Source organism: Quercus lobata, chromosome 12, assembly GCF_001633185.2.
Source record: "Quercus lobata isolate SW786 chromosome 12, ValleyOak3.0 Primary Assembly, whole genome shotgun sequence".
Lineage (NCBI taxonomy): Eukaryota > Viridiplantae > Streptophyta > Magnoliopsida > Fagales > Fagaceae > Quercus > Quercus lobata.
Genome location: NC_044915.1, coordinates 16,383,630 through 16,403,540, shown reverse-complemented (window position 1 = coordinate 16,403,540; position 19,911 = coordinate 16,383,630). Strand labels below are relative to the sequence as shown.

The window sequence follows — 19,911 nt, the reverse complement described above, 5'->3', positions numbered from 1 at the left end:
GTTGTCCACTCTGCCTGTTTGGAAGATTGTCTCTCTGCACTTTCAATTGAATAAAATTTGAAGTTTATAAAAAATAATAATAATCAGCTATTAGACATATTATGGCCAAAGTGATCCAAATCAACTATAAGCTTATATACTTGTAGAACAAGCATATTAACCTTAGGTCAGTTTATGGTTAGTTTAGGGTTATTCAAATATGTTATAATATATAAACCTTACATTGGGATTGTAAGGTTGAATTTAATCAACCGTGTGTTGGCTTTATTCCATGACAAATTTGCTTGTAATACAGCATTTAGATTCCCTGTATTTAGGTGGGAATCATGTAAGGGTAGTGTGTGAGAGAGTGTGAAGAAATGCTCAAGACTGTGCAGTGAAATAGGGACTCGTGGTTGGATCTTGCGGGAGGATCGTGGCTTGCAAGCCGCCAAAAGTTGCACATGCGCAGAGCATGCAAGGGAGCTGAACAGTCATGCCAACTGGAGCACTACAAGACAAAAATCCAGACTGACCATTCAGTTAGCTCGCGGCTTGAACTCGCGACTCAGTCAAGTTGCGAGGTCAAGTTGCCAGCCAACCCTGTTTTGGAAAAACTGATTCTTTGCATTCCATTCTCACACCAGTATAAATACCCCTCATTCCCACAAAATATGTGTGGCTATTCAGAAAGAAAAACCCTAAGAGAGGTTTCTTCAAAACACCCACCCAATTAGAGAGAGCTACTCATTCTTAGAGAGAAATCTTTATAATCTCTTCTCATTCCCTCTCTCATTGTAATACCTATTGAGAGAAGATTTCTATCCAAACACTACCCACACCCATTTAGAGTGTTGAGTGTTTTTGGAGTTTTGGGAAGTATTGGAAGATGCCAAGGATGGCAGATGCTATGGATTATAGTGGAATCTGGTGAGCTAGAAAAAAAAAAAGGTCGGCGTAACCTCGTTGGAGTAAGAAACTTGGAGGGTTTAGGTACATCAGGTAGATTAGGTTTGGAGGGTCTATTGCTGTTCATGTATCTCAATTACATTTTCTAGTGGATTATTGACCGCTTGGAGGGCGGCGGAGAGGTTTTATGCCAAGGGTTTTGATTTCCTCTTCGATTACACATCGTTGTGTTGTCTTTGTGTTTACATCTCTCTTTCCTTAATCTTTGCCTTTTATTTTCTGCTGTGGATGTGATTTTAATTGGCTTAGATTGTTTACCAATTCTATTTTATAGTTTTTGTTCATTTTCCGCACACTAGTTGTTTGACATAAAACTTGAATTAGTTATTTTGTAATTAGGGGTTTAAACGTTCAAGGGTGTTTTACACACTATTTAAACTTTTAAGATTCATTGCAACACAAGTGTTCAATATTAATATGTAACCATTAACCGCTTTCTAAATGTCATTCAATCATCACGCATAATCACACAACAATTTTAACATCAATGATGTCAACATTGCGATTGTGAGAATTAGAGAGGTGTTCATGTGGGTAAATAAAAAAGAAAAAAGAAAAAGAGGCATGATACATGTCAAAAGAGGCAGGCTAAATATTGGGTTTTTTGGATTCAATTTCACCAACTCGACATTAGTTTCGAAATACCTTCTAGTTTCAACTTTCTAATTCAATTCCACTTGACCACTAGAAGAAACTGCCAAAAATCGATCAAGTCGGATTTGATTTGTACCACTCTTATTTCACCAACCCAATATTTTTCACGTTTTATTTTTACCATCTTAATTTCCTTTAATTCTATGATTTCATCATTTGCTTTTGTAACTCTTTTAGGCACATTGATTAATCGGCCTATTCCAAAATATACTTAAAAACACAAAGAAGAAAAAAAAAGTAGTCCACTTCTTTATAATTAGCACTCTTTCTTCCCTAAATAAATCAAACATTTAGAATGATACAATTATTAAATAGAAAAATAAAAATATAGTGGCATTAATATCTTTCATTTTATATTAAAGATGCTATACTATTTTTGATGAAATTTATATAAAATTAGACTTACGCTTTTCGTAATTTTTTGAAAAATCTCACATTTTTACAAATTAGTATTATTAATAGTATATTATACTTAATTTTCTTTTACATGCCAATTAAAATTTTAAAACAGATTAGAACTCATGATTTTGTTAGAATAAAAGTTATAAAACAACCAAACATTAAATAAATTAGAAGAAAGAAAAAGATATTAATTTGGAATAGGCTTTAAGTGGTGAGGGTGTCACAAGCCTAGGTCCCCACCCAGTATCTATGTTGCCACCAACAGTCCACAGCAGGAAAAAAAGAAAAAAAACCACTATGAGCAAGCACTCCGATCACGTCAGCGAGCTAGGTCAGCAGAAGGGGTGGATCGGCGGCTTGGGAGACTGGAGTTGAGAGAAACCCACCACGAGCAAGCACTCCTATCACGTTGGCGAGCTGGATCGGCAGAAGGGGTAGATCGACGGCAGACCGGAGTTGAGAGAGTGAGAGGCCGGAGTGAGAGACCAGAGTGAGAGAGAGAGTAATGTTCAGAGATGAGAGAGAGAGAAAGTGAATGAGAGAGAGAGAGAGAGTGAAAGAGAGGTATTATTTTAATCCATCGGTGATTAAAATAAATTTTTTTTTTTTGCTCCTCATGAACAGTGCACATCTATTTTTAGATGTGCATTGTAGTAGTGGAGTTAAAATTTTTAGATTTAGCTCCACTTCTGGAGTATCATTTTAGCAACAGTGTAATTATATTATAGCAATATAACAATATAGTTACATTGCTGCAAATTTTATTTTTAGATGTGAGCTACAGTGCACATCTATCTATAGATGTGCACTGTAGCAATTCAACTAAAAAATTTAGCTATTGTTTTACTGCTGCAAAGGAGTTTTTTGTATTTTGACACATCTAAAATAGTTATATAACTATTTAGTTTCACTGTTACAGGTGCTCTGAGATCTTTCTCCCTCCCACCCTCGTATTAGTGCGGTTAAGTGTGTCGGTGACATAAAATAAAGAATTTTCAATGAAAAGTATGGATTACTGTAACTTAAAAATGTATCTTGCTTTCGCATCAAAAAAGGAATATGCATCTTGCTGAAGTCAAAGCAATATCAAAATATTTATTTTATCACGTCATGTCATAAGAAATGACCCAAAAGATAAGCCATGTCCAATCGTGGGACCAAAGTTTGATATATGTGCTATTTAAGGCAATTTGAGCTCAATGGTGCCCATTTACCAATAAAATCTATCTACAAAAAACCACCAATTGGATTGGACCCTCCGCAAATACAACTGCCCTGCACTGTTGTGACGTTCATATCTCTCTCTCTCTGTTCCAAATCGCCGGCCACATTTCTGGTGACCCATCACCGGAACCAGACCAGAAAAATCATTGGACCATCCATCCATCCACCACCAAGAATGGAAGACCACCATGGAAGTAGTAGTGCATATCTGCAACTATTCATGGATGAGGCCACCTTGTACAACCGCATTGTGCTTGGGAGTCTCTTGCCAATGAAACTGTGGGACCCACTACCTCACTTCATACAGTCGTGGGTTCGCAACTGCATTGGTGGTACTGTGATCTACTTCCTCTCTGCCTCCCTCTGGTGCTTCTACATTTATTATCTCAACCGCAATCTTTATTTTCCTACAGGTATGTATATATATTATATTGCTTTTTTAGTTGGGTTCAATTCACAATCACAGTAGTACTGTTGCTTTGTTTTTGGTGTTTTCAATATTTTCGTTGTTTGATTTGGACTTTGGACCTGTTGGCTTTGATATGAGAGGTGGGTTTTTCTTAATCTGTTTTTCATATTGTTGCTTAAAACATATAGTAATCTTGATGACTGTAGTATAAGATTAAATTATGGATGCTATTTTTTTTTTTTTTAAACATTTTCGGAGTAAATTTCATATTAATAAGTTTTTGTTTTTTTCTTTGATATAAGTCTGTTGCTCAGTTTAATTATATTTGGGTTCTTCTTTTTTTGGAAGTTAAATGAGGATTGGGAATTTTTTGTCTGTTTAGTGTTGTTGTTGTTGTTTTTATTTTTTATGGATATTCTTTATTTGTATAGATGCATTTCTTCTAGCTGTCAGTTTTGGATGTGCTGGTCTAAAGACTCTAAACTCTAAACTTTTCTGTTAATTGTTGTGAAAATTAAAATAAACTGCCTTTAGGGCGTCTAAGGTTAATTGTTGTGAAAAATAAAAGAAATAGTTTTTAGAGTATACGCATTTTTGTTTATTTTAGTATAAGAATATATTTTTGTCAAAAAAGTATAAGAACTTACTTTCTTATTTTACATTACAATTTTTTCAAAATACCACATCTCAAATTACCTATTCTAAAACCTATTTCAATAAAATATATATTATCCATTAATTTAACCACTTTTTAAAACTCTTACATCACTCACACACCAATCAAAAGAGTGAATTGAGAAATAAATAAAATGCTCATTTACACATGAAGAATAGCCGTGTAAATTTACATGGATACTGTAAGTCCTCTAATTTTACACAACTTTACATATTTGATATAAGTGATTTTTAGAGTTAGATGTGCAAAATGTAGACCTTAAACATTTGTCTAAAAGTTTAAATAGTCTATATATGACTCCATTATCTATATTACTATTTAAGGAGCTTCTTCTGTTTAGATTCCTCATTTTTTTAGTTCAAAAATGCCCTTACACTCCTATATTTAAGTAAAGATAAAACTAAATGCAATCCAATTAAAATGCAATTCTAACTCCTACTAAAACATTGCCTTAAAGATAGGATCACTTTCCTATAAATTTTCAAATTATATTATCCACTTATAAATTAGATTCTCAAAATAAAAATTATATATATAAAATAAAAATACATAATTTTTTTTTGGCTAAAAAAAAAACCTTATCGCACTCGTGAAGCGCGTATGATGAGGTTAATTTCTTTTGTTTTTTTTTTTTTGGTATCAATGGCGTTCTGTTTGGTTGTCTCTTAAACATTTATATATCAAAAGTTGTGTATAGGAGCATTCACTGCCGCCTCAACACACTTTTAGACAAATTTAGTCCATGTGTTACCTTTAGCTAATTTACTATTCACAAACACATATATCAATCTCAATATTCTATTAGTATTTTATTTAAATATTTTTCTCTCTCTAACAATATCCAATTTTTTTCATCCATCTTTTCAAAAAATTTGAACTTTCTCTTTGAAAACACTACCACCACCACCAAAATCCTAAACTAGAAACTCAAAGAAAAAAACTCAAATCAACGAAAATTCCCACGAGCAAACACTAAACACAAACCTAGTAAGAAAAACAATACAAACACAAACACAAAGCCACTCAAATTGCCTCATAGATCCAACACCCAGCCAAAAACCCAAATTGCACCCATCTGCATAGTCGCTCACCAACCAGAATGTGACCCATAAATCAAATTAGATTAGAACAATCCTTATGCAGTTGCCATCACTCGACCACAACTATCCCAGGGGAAGCAAGGTGGTTCGGTTGGTTTAATAACTCAATATGAAACTTTGAATATCGTGTTTCAGATCCGGGCATAAAGGTTTGATTAGAGAGAGAGAGTTTTGGTCTAATGGAGGGAGACGAGAGAAGAGTATCAAAGAGGGAGAGAGAAAAACAAAAATAAAATTGGTGAATTTGGTTTGCCGATCAATAGTGTCTCAACAATAGTATATATTTGTAACTTTTGGGGACAAAATTTTGATGCTGACTCTCTTCAACGAGCCAAGATGTCTTTATTCTTTAGTAGTAATACTACTAAAGAAATTCAAGATAAGATAAAACAAAGATTTGGGGCATAGGTCATTTGACAACACAAAAAAAAAAAAAAACCTTGGTCTTCCTTCTTTTGTGGGACAAAGCAAGCAAAATTCTTTCAATGACCTAAAAGAGAAGCTTTACTAAGAAATTAGCGGGTTGGAAGGAAAGCTACTATCTAAAGTAGGAAAGTAAATTCTTATCAAGGTGGTGGCATGTGTTATACCAACCTACACAATGAGCTATTTTAAAATACCTCATGCTTTCTGTGATGATTTAACAAGTATGATTCATAAAATTTTGGTGGGGATAAAATCAAGATGAGAAGAAAATGGCACGGGCCAGTTGGGACTTGGGAGAAGCTGTGTGCCCCGAAGTCTAGTGGTGATATGGGCTTTAAGTTTCTTAAACCCTTTAATTTGACTCTCTAGCCATGCAAGGGTGGAGGCTTCAAACGGGTTAGAAATCCTTGGTATACCAAGTTTTTAAAGCCAAGTACTTCCTAGACTGTGAGTTTGTACAAGCCTTTATGGGAAATAATCCTTCATATTTATGGAGTATTTTGTCTAGCTACTTAAAAAGTAGTACAGCGTGGATTGAGATGGCGAGTTGGTAATGGTAATAAGGTTTGAATATGGGGTGATAAATGGCCACTGACAACTTTAACTCACAAGTTTTCTCTCTGCCTTAAGTTATTCCTTCAAACTCACGGGTTTGCGAGCTCATCAATATGGCTATAGGCAATTGGAGTATAAAGCTAAACCAACATATTTTTGTCCTTGGGAAAGCTGATATTATTTAAGAGGATAAGAAAATCTGGCTACTTCCAATGGTTTATTCAATATTTGTAGTGCCTATAAGGTTGTTATGGAGATTTTTAAGGCCAAGTACTTCACGGATTGTGAGTTTGTACAAGTCTCTATGGGAAATAATCATTTATATGTATGGAAGAGTATTATGTCTACTTAGAAAATAGTATAGCGTGAATTGAGATGGCAGGTTGGTAATGGGAATAAGGTATATGGGGTTATAAATGACTACCGACACCTTTAACTTAAAAATTTTTCTCTCTGCCTCAAGTTATTCCTTCAAACTCTCGTGTTTGCGAGTTCATCAACTTGGCTATAGGCAATTGGAGTTCAAAGCTAATCCAACATAGTTTTGTCCATGGGAAAGCCGATATTATTTAGGGGATCCCCTTGAGTTCAAGACTTCTAGAGGATAAGATTTAACTTCTAGAGGATAAGCAAATCTGGTTCGAAACTTCCAATGGTTTATTTAATGTTCGTAGTGCCTACAAGGTTGCTTTGGAGATATTTAACCATGAGTCTGTGGGCTCTAGCTCAGATGTGGGGAATGTACAGAAAATGTTTTACATTTGCATGTTCCCCATAGGCATAAGATTCATCATTTTACATTGAAAGTCGTGATATCTTGCCAACTAACTCGAACCTGGTGCACATGCATATTGTCACACCCTAAATCCGATACCCGGATTTGTGACCATGATCTGTATGCTAATATCAAGTTTAAACCTAATATTTTAACAAAAATCAACTTAACTTTTTCCAAAACTTTTACAAAAGCTTCCCTCTTTCTTTTCATTTTTGTTTCTTTACTTAAATGATATAACTTTCTACTTGATATTCAAAGCATCTACACTGTACCTCAAAGGATAACACAATCCACCGATTATTCAAATTCTAAATTTCACATAATACATCTTTTAATACTTTAAGGTATACGCTTTCATTATATCCTAAAATACACCATACTACAAATCTAAATATCAAATTGCTAATTTAGGATCTATACATATAAAACTAAAACTAGCTCCTTCCAAACTCGACTAAGATTCCCTTTACTCCAAAATAAAATCTGCTAATTAAAAGAGTGGAGGGGATGAGCTACACAGCTCAGTAAAGGTAAGATATATAAGAATTCAATAAGAATGCATGTAAATCAAATCATTTCATTTTCTAAATGTTTGAATAGGAGAACAACTTTTCATGCATAGTATTTTATACTATTCATAATAATAACTTATACGCTCTTCATAGAAAATAATTGTTCTCATTTTTTTTATCAGGTTAATATTACCAAAAGCTTTCGAATTAAACTTCTTTCATTTCCTACAAAGTCACCATATGTATATTCTCATTACAAAATAATTATTTTAACTTAAATCAGATAATCGGAAACTTTGTATTAAACTAGAAACATCTTGACCCAATAAGAAAACCTTTCTTTATAAACCTCTTCCTGAAAAATATTATAACGTTCATAGTCATAAAACTTAACATTTCATAAAGAACAGGTATCTGATAACTTTTAAACATAAACTTGTACTTTTATCAGAAGTTTTATCTTTATAACACAACAGAACTTCAAAAACTTTTATCTTTAATGAACAGTTTTTCTTTTCATCAGAAACTTCTTCTTGCCATGAGAGCTTTTACTTTTCACATTACATTTAAACAAATCATTCTCACATGATTAATAACATAATATAGCTGTTCATAAATTACTTATTGGTTAGTCCATATTTGATAAGTTTGTACTTATTTGGGAGGTTTTTAACACCACGGTGCTAGGCATTCAGCATTCCCCACAATGCCAGGTATTCCTAGGATCACATCATAATACATAGCTTTCAACCATGGGGGTAGGTTGACTTCCTCTACAAGTTGGCCGTAACCAATAAGGGTGGGTACAGCAGAGCTAGTCCCACTTAATGGCCAATCATATAACATTTTTCATGAAAAGCCAGTAATTAACTTCTACTAACAGAGTTCAGATCACTAGACGACATAATCCAAAAACTTTTCATACTTATACATCATACTGAAATTTCTTATTTTGCATAATATTTCATAATAATAGCATTTCCATTCTTTTCTTTAAATATCATGTTCGAGGAAATTAGTAATGATATCAATATGCTTAAATCATATATACAAAATTTCAAAAACTCACGAACATATCTTTGTCAGAATAATGATTATATGCCAAATCTCTAATGAAAAATCTTTTAATGCATAATATACTTTAAAATAATCTCATGATTTACCAAAAACCCATATAATTTATCCCTTACCTGAAAGTAGAGGAATCGAGAGCCTACAGTCGAAGGAGTTTAGATTTGGGGAACTGGTAATACCTAAACCAAATATCAAAGTTTATTACTTACTATCAATTATTGCTTATCATAAACTTACATATTCATCTCAAAACCTATCTCTTAAAATCAAGAAAGTCCTAATCCCACCTCAATGAGGTTCTCACAAATACAAAATACATTCATCAGACAACATGATGTACTAAATCATAGAGAAACCAATATTTTCACACTAATCTCATATCTCTAGAAGAGCCAACTTTATTTCAGAAAGTTCTTTAAGGTTAGGGCAATAATGCATGCATAAACATAAACTCTTTTAAGCATGGTCATGTAACTATATACATTCATATGGTAACATACAACACGTCAAACAAAACAGCTTCATTAATACAACCGTCGCATGATTTAGAACCCCTCCTTTGAGTATTAAATCTCAAACCAAGTTACACAAAATTAATATATATATATATATATATATATATAAATATCCTTACCTTTATAAAGTTATATCCATCACATTAAAAGAGCATATATGTTCTAATTGCTTTGAGAGAGTGTGAAGAAGAAATAGAATGGAGTCTTGTCTTTCTTTCAAAGTGTGGATCCATGGGTTTGACAAAAGGGACTTAAGAGAGCTTCCTAGCTCTTTCCTTAAGAGAAAAGAGAGTAAAGTTAGAGGTGAGAATTCTAATTTTGCATGGACCGGTGGAAATGGAGAGGCTTCTTGGATGTTTGTCTTGAGAAAAGTCAAGGAAGAAGTGAGGTGGAGATTGGTGATTGCATGACCAGCCAAGTCTTCGTCTTTGGATTTGTCAAATTTTTTGCATTCACACTCACACTTTTCTACAAAGAATAATATCACATTACACACACACACACACACACACACACACACACATATAGATATATATCCTTACCTTTATAAAGTTATATCCATCACATTAAAAGAGCATATATGTTCTAATTGCTTTGAGAGAGTATGAAGAAGAAATAGGAAGGAGTCTTGACTTTCTTTCAAAGTGTAGACCCATGGTTTGACAAAAGGGACTTAAGAGAGCTTCCTAGCTCTTTCCTTAAGAGAAAAGAGAGTAAAGTTAGAGGTGAGAATTCTGATTTTGCATGGACCGGTGGAAATGGAGAGGCTTCTTGGATGTTTGTCTTGAGAAAAGTCAAGGAAGAAGTGAGGTGGAGCTTAGTGATTGTATGACCAGCCAAGTCTTGGTCTTTAGGTTTGTCAACATGCATGAAACTTTGGCATTATGTGAATTCCCATTAGTTGCATGTGGGTGAAATTTCCACTATAACATCTCATGCATCATGCTTAATTAAAACACCAACTATGTATCTAATAACTCAAACCACTTAATACAATTTTGTACATACTTAGTATATATTTAAAATACTGATAGCCATTCAATTATTTATAATCTTTACAATTCTTATTTAATGGTATTATAAAATAATATGTTTATTAAATACTTTTATATTAATTTTAGAAAGTAAGTGGCTTAAAAATAATAATTAACCACTCAAACACATAGTTTAATTATAAAATTGGATTGGGGGTGTTACACATATAATCCATGATAGTACATGTGAAGCTTGTCCACAGGAAGGAGAGAGCTCAGGTCATATTTTTCTGGTCTCGCCCAAAAGCCTGTGAGGTTTGGGTTAGTTCTATAATTTTTTATTCCAGTCCCCCCATAGTGTAGTACCTGATTTTCTTTGATCTTCTGTGTCATGTGATCATGATCAAGAAATGGGACCAAAATTCAAACGATATGTTACCAAAACCCATATTACCAAATAAGCTGTCAAATAAGTTGTCAAAACCCATATTTCAAAGAGATTAAATTCGGTAAGAATGTGGTGTAAAATTCTTTTTTTTTTTTCTCAAAAAAAAAAAAAGCCCTATGTTTTATCCATTCAATCCCAGCATGCCATATTATCTTATTACAAATTTAAGAATAGCCACAATCACACCCAATCAATTCTAGTACCCATATATAAATCCAACCAAATTAAGTGTTTATTGAGATATTTTTAGATGTGATAGAATATATTGAATTTAAAATGATGATATAATAATCTTTTATTAGATGAGGTAAAATATAAATTTTACTCCTCATTCTTACCAAATTCGAACTCTATTTTAAAACCAGCCAATAGGGATTGGTCATTTTCTTTTTTATTTTTTTATAGAAGAAAAATGAATAGGTGTAAATCGAGTCAACTTCTTCCACCTCAGCGAAACAGAATAATACTTTCAAGGCAGTTTGAGCTCAATGGTCCCCAACCCCACGTACAGCGCACTAAAAAAAAAAAAAAAAAAAAAAAAAAATTCAATGGTTATTGAATTGGATCATCCCCAAAGCCGCACTATTCATTTGTTCCCACACGATTAATTTTCGGAATCTTCGACTCATATACTCTGTTCCAACTCACACCTCCCACTTGACTCTCTCTGAGTTCCAAATCGTCGGCAACATTTCCGTCGGCCGATCACCGGAACCCGACCCGTGAAATCATTGGACCATCCATCCACCACCAAACATGGACGACCATGGTGATGCATATGTGCAACTATTCATGGATGAGACCACCTTTTACAACCGCGTTGTGCTTGGGAGTTTCTTGCCAATGAAATTGTGGGACCCACTACCCCACTTCATCCAGACATGGTTCCGCAACTACATTGGTGGAACTTTAGTCTACCTGCTCTCTGGCTTCCTCTGGTGTTTCTACATTTATTATCTCAAGCGCAATGTTTTTGTTCCTAAAGGTATATATGCGTTTTGGTTGTTTGGTTTAATTCACAATTATGTTGCTTTTTTGTTCTTGTGATTTTTAATGTTTTGGTTGTTTGGTTTGGGCTAGTTAACTCTGATATGAGATGGGTTTTGCTTGGTTATTAATTCTTAATCTGTTTTTGTAATGCTTAAACATATAGTAATCTAGATGACTGGAATATGAGATTATGGATGTAATTCTTTGATTTTGATTTCTGATTTCGTATAAATTTTTTTTTTTTTTTTAATTTTTTTTGGGGGTAAATTTCATTACAATAGTTGATTTTTGAAGTTTTTGACTTTGATATCGGCTGGGTTTTGCTCAATCTAAATCTGGGTTCTATTTGAAAGTTAATTGAGGATTGGAAATTTTTTGTCTGCATAATGGTTTCTTCTGAGCTTAGGCACCTTATTATTTATTGATTTACATGCTTTATTTCAATTTGTTTTGCTCTGTTCTAGGCACTGTATTATTTATTTATTTACACCCTGCCTGCATAATTGTGTTTGGATTTTAAAGTTAATCGTTAAGTATCATCAATGACCAGTGTTTGTTTTAGTGTTTTATTTTCAGTTGTGTTGTCAGATGCATTTCTTTTTGGTTGTCAGTTTTGGATCTGAGATGGTCTAGACATTTCAGTTAATTGTAGGGTAAAATAAAAGTCACTGCCTGTATGATTTCATTGTTTCTTCGTTTTTCTTTTGTGTCAATGGGTCTTGTTTGGTTGTCAGTTCAATCTGTGTCTAAAATTTTGCTCTGTCCATGAGTGGATACGTGTCTATTCCATTTGCTGCCACCTGTTTCTGCACCACTACTTTCTTATCACATGATAAGGAACACAATAATTTTTTTATTGAACTCACTAATCCAGTAGCAATCGCCTTTTATGGTGTGTTGAGAGAAAAATAGGGGAATGCTTCCTAAAAAAAAAACCGAAACGAATGAAGGAATGTGTATATTAAACTTTCAGGATTTTAGAAATGATCCATGCATCTTTGATCTCTTGAGAGTAGAAAATTTTGTATCTTGAGTACCATTTTTTCTGCTTCTCTATGGGATCCGGATTAGAGAGTAATTAGACTGGAACATTTTCAATTTAAAATAAAAAGGGTTATTCTTGTGCTGTCAGATTTTCAGCTTTCTCATCAATAAAATTTTCTCTTCCACTAATGTTACTTCCTAAATTAAATGGCTTAAGGATGAATAGAACAATTTTAAGCATAAAGCTTGATAAGTAGACCTCTACTTCTGCCCCTTGCCCTTAGTAAGGCCTAAAAATGTTTGCATTAAGCTTTCATGTCATGGAAATATGTGGAAAATTTCTAATTGTCAAGAAGCTATATATTGAATACTTTCACATTCAATGCACAACTTTGAGGGCTTCTGTTAATGTAACGTGCTGAATATCTGTTATTACTTGTAACTGTTTTTATGCAATGTTATCTATCGTGGAATTAACAATTGATTAAATAGTCATAGATGTGTCATAATACTGTCTGAACTAATACTTTAAAGTTTGGAAGGAGCAAGAGGATAAAGGGAGGAAACTGACGGGAGAAGGGAGTAGATACCCTTCCCCTTTTTTGGTTGCAGAGTGGAATGGAGAGAAGATAATTTATCATGTTCATTGACAATTATAGAGAGAGAAGTTTTAAGTGCTGGCTTGATAATTAACATTATGATAATTTTTTTTGATATATCAATAGTCTGGGGTGAGGGGATTTGAATCTTGGATGTCCCGGTTGGAAACTGTAGGAGGTGCCAACTAGTTAAACTTACCAGTCTCTTGGCAACACTATGATAAATTGTTAAGGTGTAAAGTACTGAAAATTCATTAAAGTAGGTATCCCTTACCTTCGAATTCTCCCAATTTGAGGACATTAGAAAAGTAAACTTTGAGGGGGTATGGTACCCCTCCCAACTCCCTTCAAATCCTCTCTGCCTCCTCCCCGCTATGTATATATACATATATATATATATATATATATATATTTAAAGAAAAAATCTGAAGAGGGAGAAGGTGAGTCACCCACCTCTTGCCCTCTCCTTCCCTTTTCTCCCCCTCTTTCCAAAGGCATTTCTACAAGGCATGCTTAAATATAGCTTGTAATGTGCATTTAACTTTGTCTTGTTTTGATTTTCGTTCCCTGTTGATTCCTTTGTGTTGCATAAGTTCAGGATAATGCTGTCTGAACTTAACTAACTCTAGATAGTTTATGAAACATTGAATTGATCTATTATATTTTTAACACCTAAGTAGTTGCTGTTTAATTCTTGAAAGTTCAGCTGATAATTGTTCTCCATTGTATGTTGATATTTTTATAAGAGAATCTCTTCCATCTGGGCCCATGTTAACATCTTTGTTGGATATGTTGAATACCCTTCCTGCAGATGCCATTCCATCTAATAAGGCCATGCTCTTGCAAATGTATGTCGCTATGAAAGCCATGCCATGGTACTGTGCTCTTCCAACTCTTTCTGAGTACATGGTTGAAAATGGCTGGACAAGATGCTTTTCAAGAATTAGAGATGTAGGTTGGCCTGCCTACTTTGTTTATTTAGCAATTTATCTTGTAATTGTGGAATTTGGAATTTATTGGATGCATAGGGAGCTGCACGACATAAAGCCTCTGTATAAGTATCTTCATGCTACCCATCATATCTACAACAAACAGAATACTCTTTCTCCATTTGCTGGTAAGTTCTCAAATTTACTAAATTCAATCTCCATGGTTTTATCTCTAGTTGGCTGGTCTTGGATTTTGGATGCTTGTATGTGTAATCTTTGCCTTTTAAGATTTACCTAAGCTGACATAGATGTTGCACGTTTATGTATAAGAAGTATCATGTCAGAAACATCTAATCCTGAAAATAATTTACATATCAGAACAGGGTGCAACTGGTACTGCTGAACTCTGAAAAGAATGTTAAGGGAGGTCCTAGGATATATCCTTTCTTGCTTAAAATAATTTTGTAGTGGAATTATTTTCCAGGGTGAGCATTTAAAGTATTCACTTGGTGCATATAATTCTCTTTTGGGTGAAATGATGATTCACCCCCAAATACTAGCTATGGCAGCAGGAACTATGTTGAATATAACTCCGGCATTTATGGAAAAAGTCATTCAACATACATGGATATGATCATACTACACACATATTGTCCTGCAAAAGAAAATTTAGGAAAAAAAAGATCTGGGGATTTGTAAAGATGCCATTATAAGTTATGCCTATTCTCTAAATAAAATCATCATTGGATCTCATTTACTGAATTCGACCATGACTATGAACATCTCTATACCAAATAGCCTTTCTCTAATGTAAAGTTCCCATCCTACCAAAAGTGTGATAAACCATGTTTTGCCCATTAGGTGATTCTCTACCAGATTTTTGACACAAACATATAGGGAATGAGGATGAGAAGCAGACTGCACTCAAGCCATAGGATCCACGTGAAATGTGTGCTATCTAATTTCTAAAGTCATCTTTCTTTTTGTTTCAATATATATGTATATATATATATATATATATAGAGAGAGAGAGAGAGATATGGGTTCGAGTTACACCTAGTGTAACTTTGATAAAGTTACACCTTTTTTACACCATAGATTTTTAAAAGATCTAATGGTTGAAAAAATATCATTAAATGCTATTACTTTCCATCTGATAACCTAATTAATCCCACTATTTTTCTCTCTCCCCTTATTTATTGCTTTCCACTTATTAAAAGGCACACCACACACCACCATTTTCAAGAACCAGCAAAACACAAACTCATCTACAGAAGAGCACCTTGCCATTGCACGGTACACTAGAAATTTGTTAGGTTGGCACTGTTTGCAATTCAAGCATTTTAGAGCAGTTTTCCTACCAAACTTAATTACCATATATCTATAAGAGTTTCTAAAGAGTTTTACTTTAGAAAGAATCCAAAAAAAAGTTAACTTAAATTTTAATTTATTTTTAATGATTCCTGATCTTTCTTCTATTCAACTCATCTTTTCTGTTCGTAAAAAAAAAAAAAAAAAAAAAAAATGCTCTAGCTAAGTTACTCACATTTTTTGCCTCACCTGTTTAAACTATGCGTGGATCATTTTATTCTGTGAAGATTGAAGAAAGTTCAGGAATCATTAAACAATTTTTTAAAATTTAACTTAACTTTTTTTTGGATTCTTTCTAAAGTAAAACTCTTTAGAAACTCTAATAGATATATGGTAATTAAGTTTGGTAGGAAAACTGCTCTAAAATGCTTGATTTGCAAATAGTGCCAACCTAACAAATTTCTAGCGTACCTAGCAATTGTTTCTTTGCTGAAACTCCCACTTTGGCAATGGCAAGGTACTCTTCTGTAGATGAGTTTGTGTTTTGTAGGTTCTTGAAAATGGTGGTGTGGTGTGCTTTTTATAAGCGGAAAGCAATAAATAAGGGGAGAGAGAAAAATATTGTGGTAGTAATTAGATTATCAGATGGAAAGTAATAGCATTTAATAATATTTTTTTAACCATTAGATCTTTTAAAAATATACAGTATAAAAAATGTGTAACTTTATAAAAGTTACACCAGGTGTAACTTTATAAAAGTTACACCAGGTGTAACTTGAACCCATCTCACACACACACACACACATATATATATGGCTGTCATGGTTGAATTGTGTTGCTTTGTTCTTAGTTTCCATTTGCAGGCGTAAGTATGCTACAACCTCATACCTGGCTCAATTGCTACATATGTCCCTTTTTCTTTACTGAAACGTTTCTTTCTACAAAGATATGATAATATGATTCATTAAAAGAACGTATTCTTGAAGCTGCATAATGCATATTTTTATTCTTTAGTTGTATAAAAGCTTATTGGATTTACTGGCTTTCATCTTGGTTCTCGTCTTTTTCTTTTTGGGGGAGAGGGGATGGGAGGGGGGACCCAGATCAAATCTGTGACACAGAAGATAGGGGAGAAAGGGGGCGGGGGGAATTACGTGCCATCAAGCTAGAAGCCCATTGGCATTGGTTCTCATGTTTGTTACATGACATTGATATTGTATTCTTTGGTTTATACTTGATGCAACAGTATGGTTTCCTTTTGGCCATGTTTCTCTTGGACTGACATCCATTATCATTTCTTCACTTTACTTTTGGAAAACTAAAGGGGGTGGGGTTTACCTAATTTTGGGCTAGTAGGAGAGGATTTCTAAAATTTTATAGGGTGTTATATGATTACCTGCAGTCTCATTCAATTTTCCATGCAATCAAGTTTGGGTGGGGACCAAGTATATTATTTTACTGAAGGGAAGTGCTCCATTTGGTTTGACACTGAATTCTGAGTTGTAATGCTCCGCCGAGGGAAGCTTAGAATTAGGCTGTGTCAGTTTGACTAATTCAAGTTGCTTCCTGTTTTGGCTCAAAGAAAATTTAGGACCACAACTTTTTCTGCCATGACTTTGCCAGCGATGGAGAAAAAGTGGTGGGTCAATGTAAAAGTGATAGGCATCTACTCGTAGTCTACCACATCAGAGTTGTGGCAAAAGTTGTGGTCTTAGGAGAACTATCTAGCTCAGCTCAAGCTCGAGTTGAACTTGGGTAAGTAGAGTTGCACTTGGCTTTTCCATGGGCTCATCAGGGAACTTTTCCATCTTTGATTAGTCATAGAAGAAAAAGATACTTTCAAGTTAAAACAGATTTGGTAAACCCTAATTGAAACGTCAAATTAACGTTAAGGTGTATGTGTGCATTTGATAGCTGTTTATTTTTTATTTAAGAAGTGCACATTTGGTTATTGTTAGGACTTAGGAATTTTGGATTTTGAAGGATTTTGTGAAAGAAAGAGAAGCCATGTTGGTGAAGGTGGACATAGAAATCTGTAGGTGACCACAGTGGGTTCTTTTTTTTTTTTTTTTTTTAATTCTCTCTCACTTATCAGGCACAAAGTTTAGGTCACTTTAATATGCATTGGCCATTACTTATTCTTGGTTGGCTTCAATGGTTAATGATTTTTGTGGTCTATCAATTGGGCAGACCCCAGCCTATTTCAGTAATAAATTCCCCAAAAAAGAAAAGAAATAAAGAATCAGTGTCCTTGGTACTTTCTAAGAATCAAACTTTAAAATGAAGACAGTTCTCAATATGAGATGACTCTTCTAGGCCAAATGAAAATTTCTAGTCTTCATGGAGTTTGATTAAAGTGTAGGATTTTCTTATTTGCTTCCAAGGCCAAAATAAGAACAGGTAGTAGACGGCTATATACACTGTTCGGCAAAGTATATGAAGCATGGCTCTATCTTTAATCTGACATTATTGTTTATTGGTTCACCTTTCTAAGCAATAAGCTCCCCAAAATTTTCTATGTTATGTATAACGTTCATATACTTTAAATATTCAGCCTTATTATTAGAAGGTTGCATTTGTAATGTCTTATTTAACTACATGAACTGATGACTATGACTTATCTGTTATGTCAGGTTTGGCCTTTCACCCACTTGACGGAATATTGCAGGCTGTACCACATGTCATAGCACTATTTCTTGTACCAACCCATTTTACATCACACATAGCATTGCTATTCCTCGAGGCTATATGGACAGCAAACATTCATGATTGCATACATGCCAAAGCATGGCCTGTCATGGGTGCTGGCTACCACACCATTCATCATACTACATACCGTCATAACTACGGCCATTATACTATATGGATGGATTGGATGTTTGGCACTCTTCGTGATCCGAAGGATGATGAATCCAAGGTCATGTGATGCTCTTGCCTTTGTTCCTGATTGGTCCTTCAGTTATTCAACTTCAAAATGTATTCGGATTGCTTTCTTGTATGCTGTCTTTGTATGTAAGTCATGTTGGTTACTAGTTTCTCTTATATCCCATGACTAGAGAATATTTGAGATATGTTTTTATCTCAGGTAGAACTCATTCTCACAAACCCATGTACTCTTCAAAAAATGGAGGTGTAGCAATGGATAAGCTAGGTTTGCTCTTAAAATGTTATTTTCCCTTCTTCTTCTCCTTACATGTGCTTCATTAGGCCCCCAAATGCTCTAGAGATGCATGCATATCTAGAATGCCTGTAACTCTTGGAGGTCAGGTACCAGTTGTAAAGGTTCGATTGCCTTATATTTCACAAAAAGGTTTTAGTTAAACGTCTAGAATCTACACGACTATGTAGTGTCATCAGCTTTACAAAAATTCTTGCTGGCACAAGCTTTCCTTAGGGCTTGTAATCTGAAAATTTCTGGCATGTGCATCATGGAACGGGTGGGAGATTGATGTATATGCAATTGCTTTGTTCAAATAGACTTTCCTTGCATCCCTGACCTGAGCTGCGGTGGGTCTCTTTATTTTTGATGATCTGGATAAAACTTTTATTGTAAACAAAAAACCCAACGGGTTACAAAGGAGTGCCACAGACAGTGGCTTGCTCCAAGAGAATTATATCAGAGAAACTAGAACTAGCTGAGCCCAAAACAAAACAACTAGCTAATCTATTGGACAAAGACCATAAAGCCAGGACGTGAGCAGCCATGTTAGCTTCTCTAGGAGTCCATTTAAACTTGTTTAATTTGTTTTTTGGTTAAGAGGTTACTGCAATAATATTAACTAGCCATAAAAGATGTTCTGGCTGAAAGCCTGAGTATACAAACCATCAGCATCCGCATTTAAAATATTACATAAGTCATCATTGGGCGGTGCATTAAGTACAACAAAATTTCTAGAAAAAGAACAGCCCGTTCTAGCAAGGTTATCGGCACATCTATTCGCCTCCTTAAACACATGGGTGACCTTGACATGCTGGAACTGCTCCAGGAGGTACCTGCCGTCATTGAGCAGAGCAATACATGAGTTATTAATAGCTTTCTTAGACAGCACAAGATTTACAACTTGGGCATCTAATTCAACATGCAGATGGTTAATGTCAAGTTGGGCTGCAAGCATCAGCCCATCCCTCAAGGCCCAAAATTTAGCAGCCACACTTGTACCCTGCCCAATATTCCTCATGTAACCCTTAACCCACTTCCCATCATGGTCACGGATGAGACCGCCCCCACTAGCATGTCCCGGATTTCCCTGCGACGCCCCATCAGAATTCAACTTGAACCACCCTTGATCTGGTTTGTTCCAGCAGATTGGGTTGACAGTGCAGTGCCTAATTTTTTGCCTCTTGCTCACACAATAGAAGAATTCACGTGCTAGCTGGATACACATCAAGTGTAGGTTGGGATT

At 34.6% G+C, this 19,911-nt stretch overlaps 1 protein-coding gene across 2 annotated transcripts; it reads left to right on the top strand.

Annotated features, from left to right (window-relative positions):
• The first annotated feature begins 3,226 nt into the window (after positions 1-3,226).
• LOC115972095 (delta(7)-sterol-C5(6)-desaturase-like) lies at positions 3,227-18,678 on the top strand. 2 transcript variants are annotated; one of them, XM_031092244.1, is made up of 3 exons: positions 3,227-3,641; positions 14,080-14,385; positions 18,142-18,678. In XM_031092244.1, exons 1-3 carry the CDS (start codon positions 3,404-3,406, stop codon positions 18,432-18,434), a joined length of 837 nt encoding a protein of 278 aa, XP_030948104.1. In that variant the 5' UTR covers positions 3,227-3,403; the 3' UTR covers positions 18,435-18,678. The 2 variants fall into 2 exon arrangements, with proteins under 2 accessions (XP_030948104.1, XP_030948105.1); XM_031092245.1 differs by lacking the exon at positions 3,227-3,641 and adding an exon at positions 11,221-11,680.
• The last annotated feature ends 1,233 nt before the right edge of the window (positions 18,679-19,911 follow it).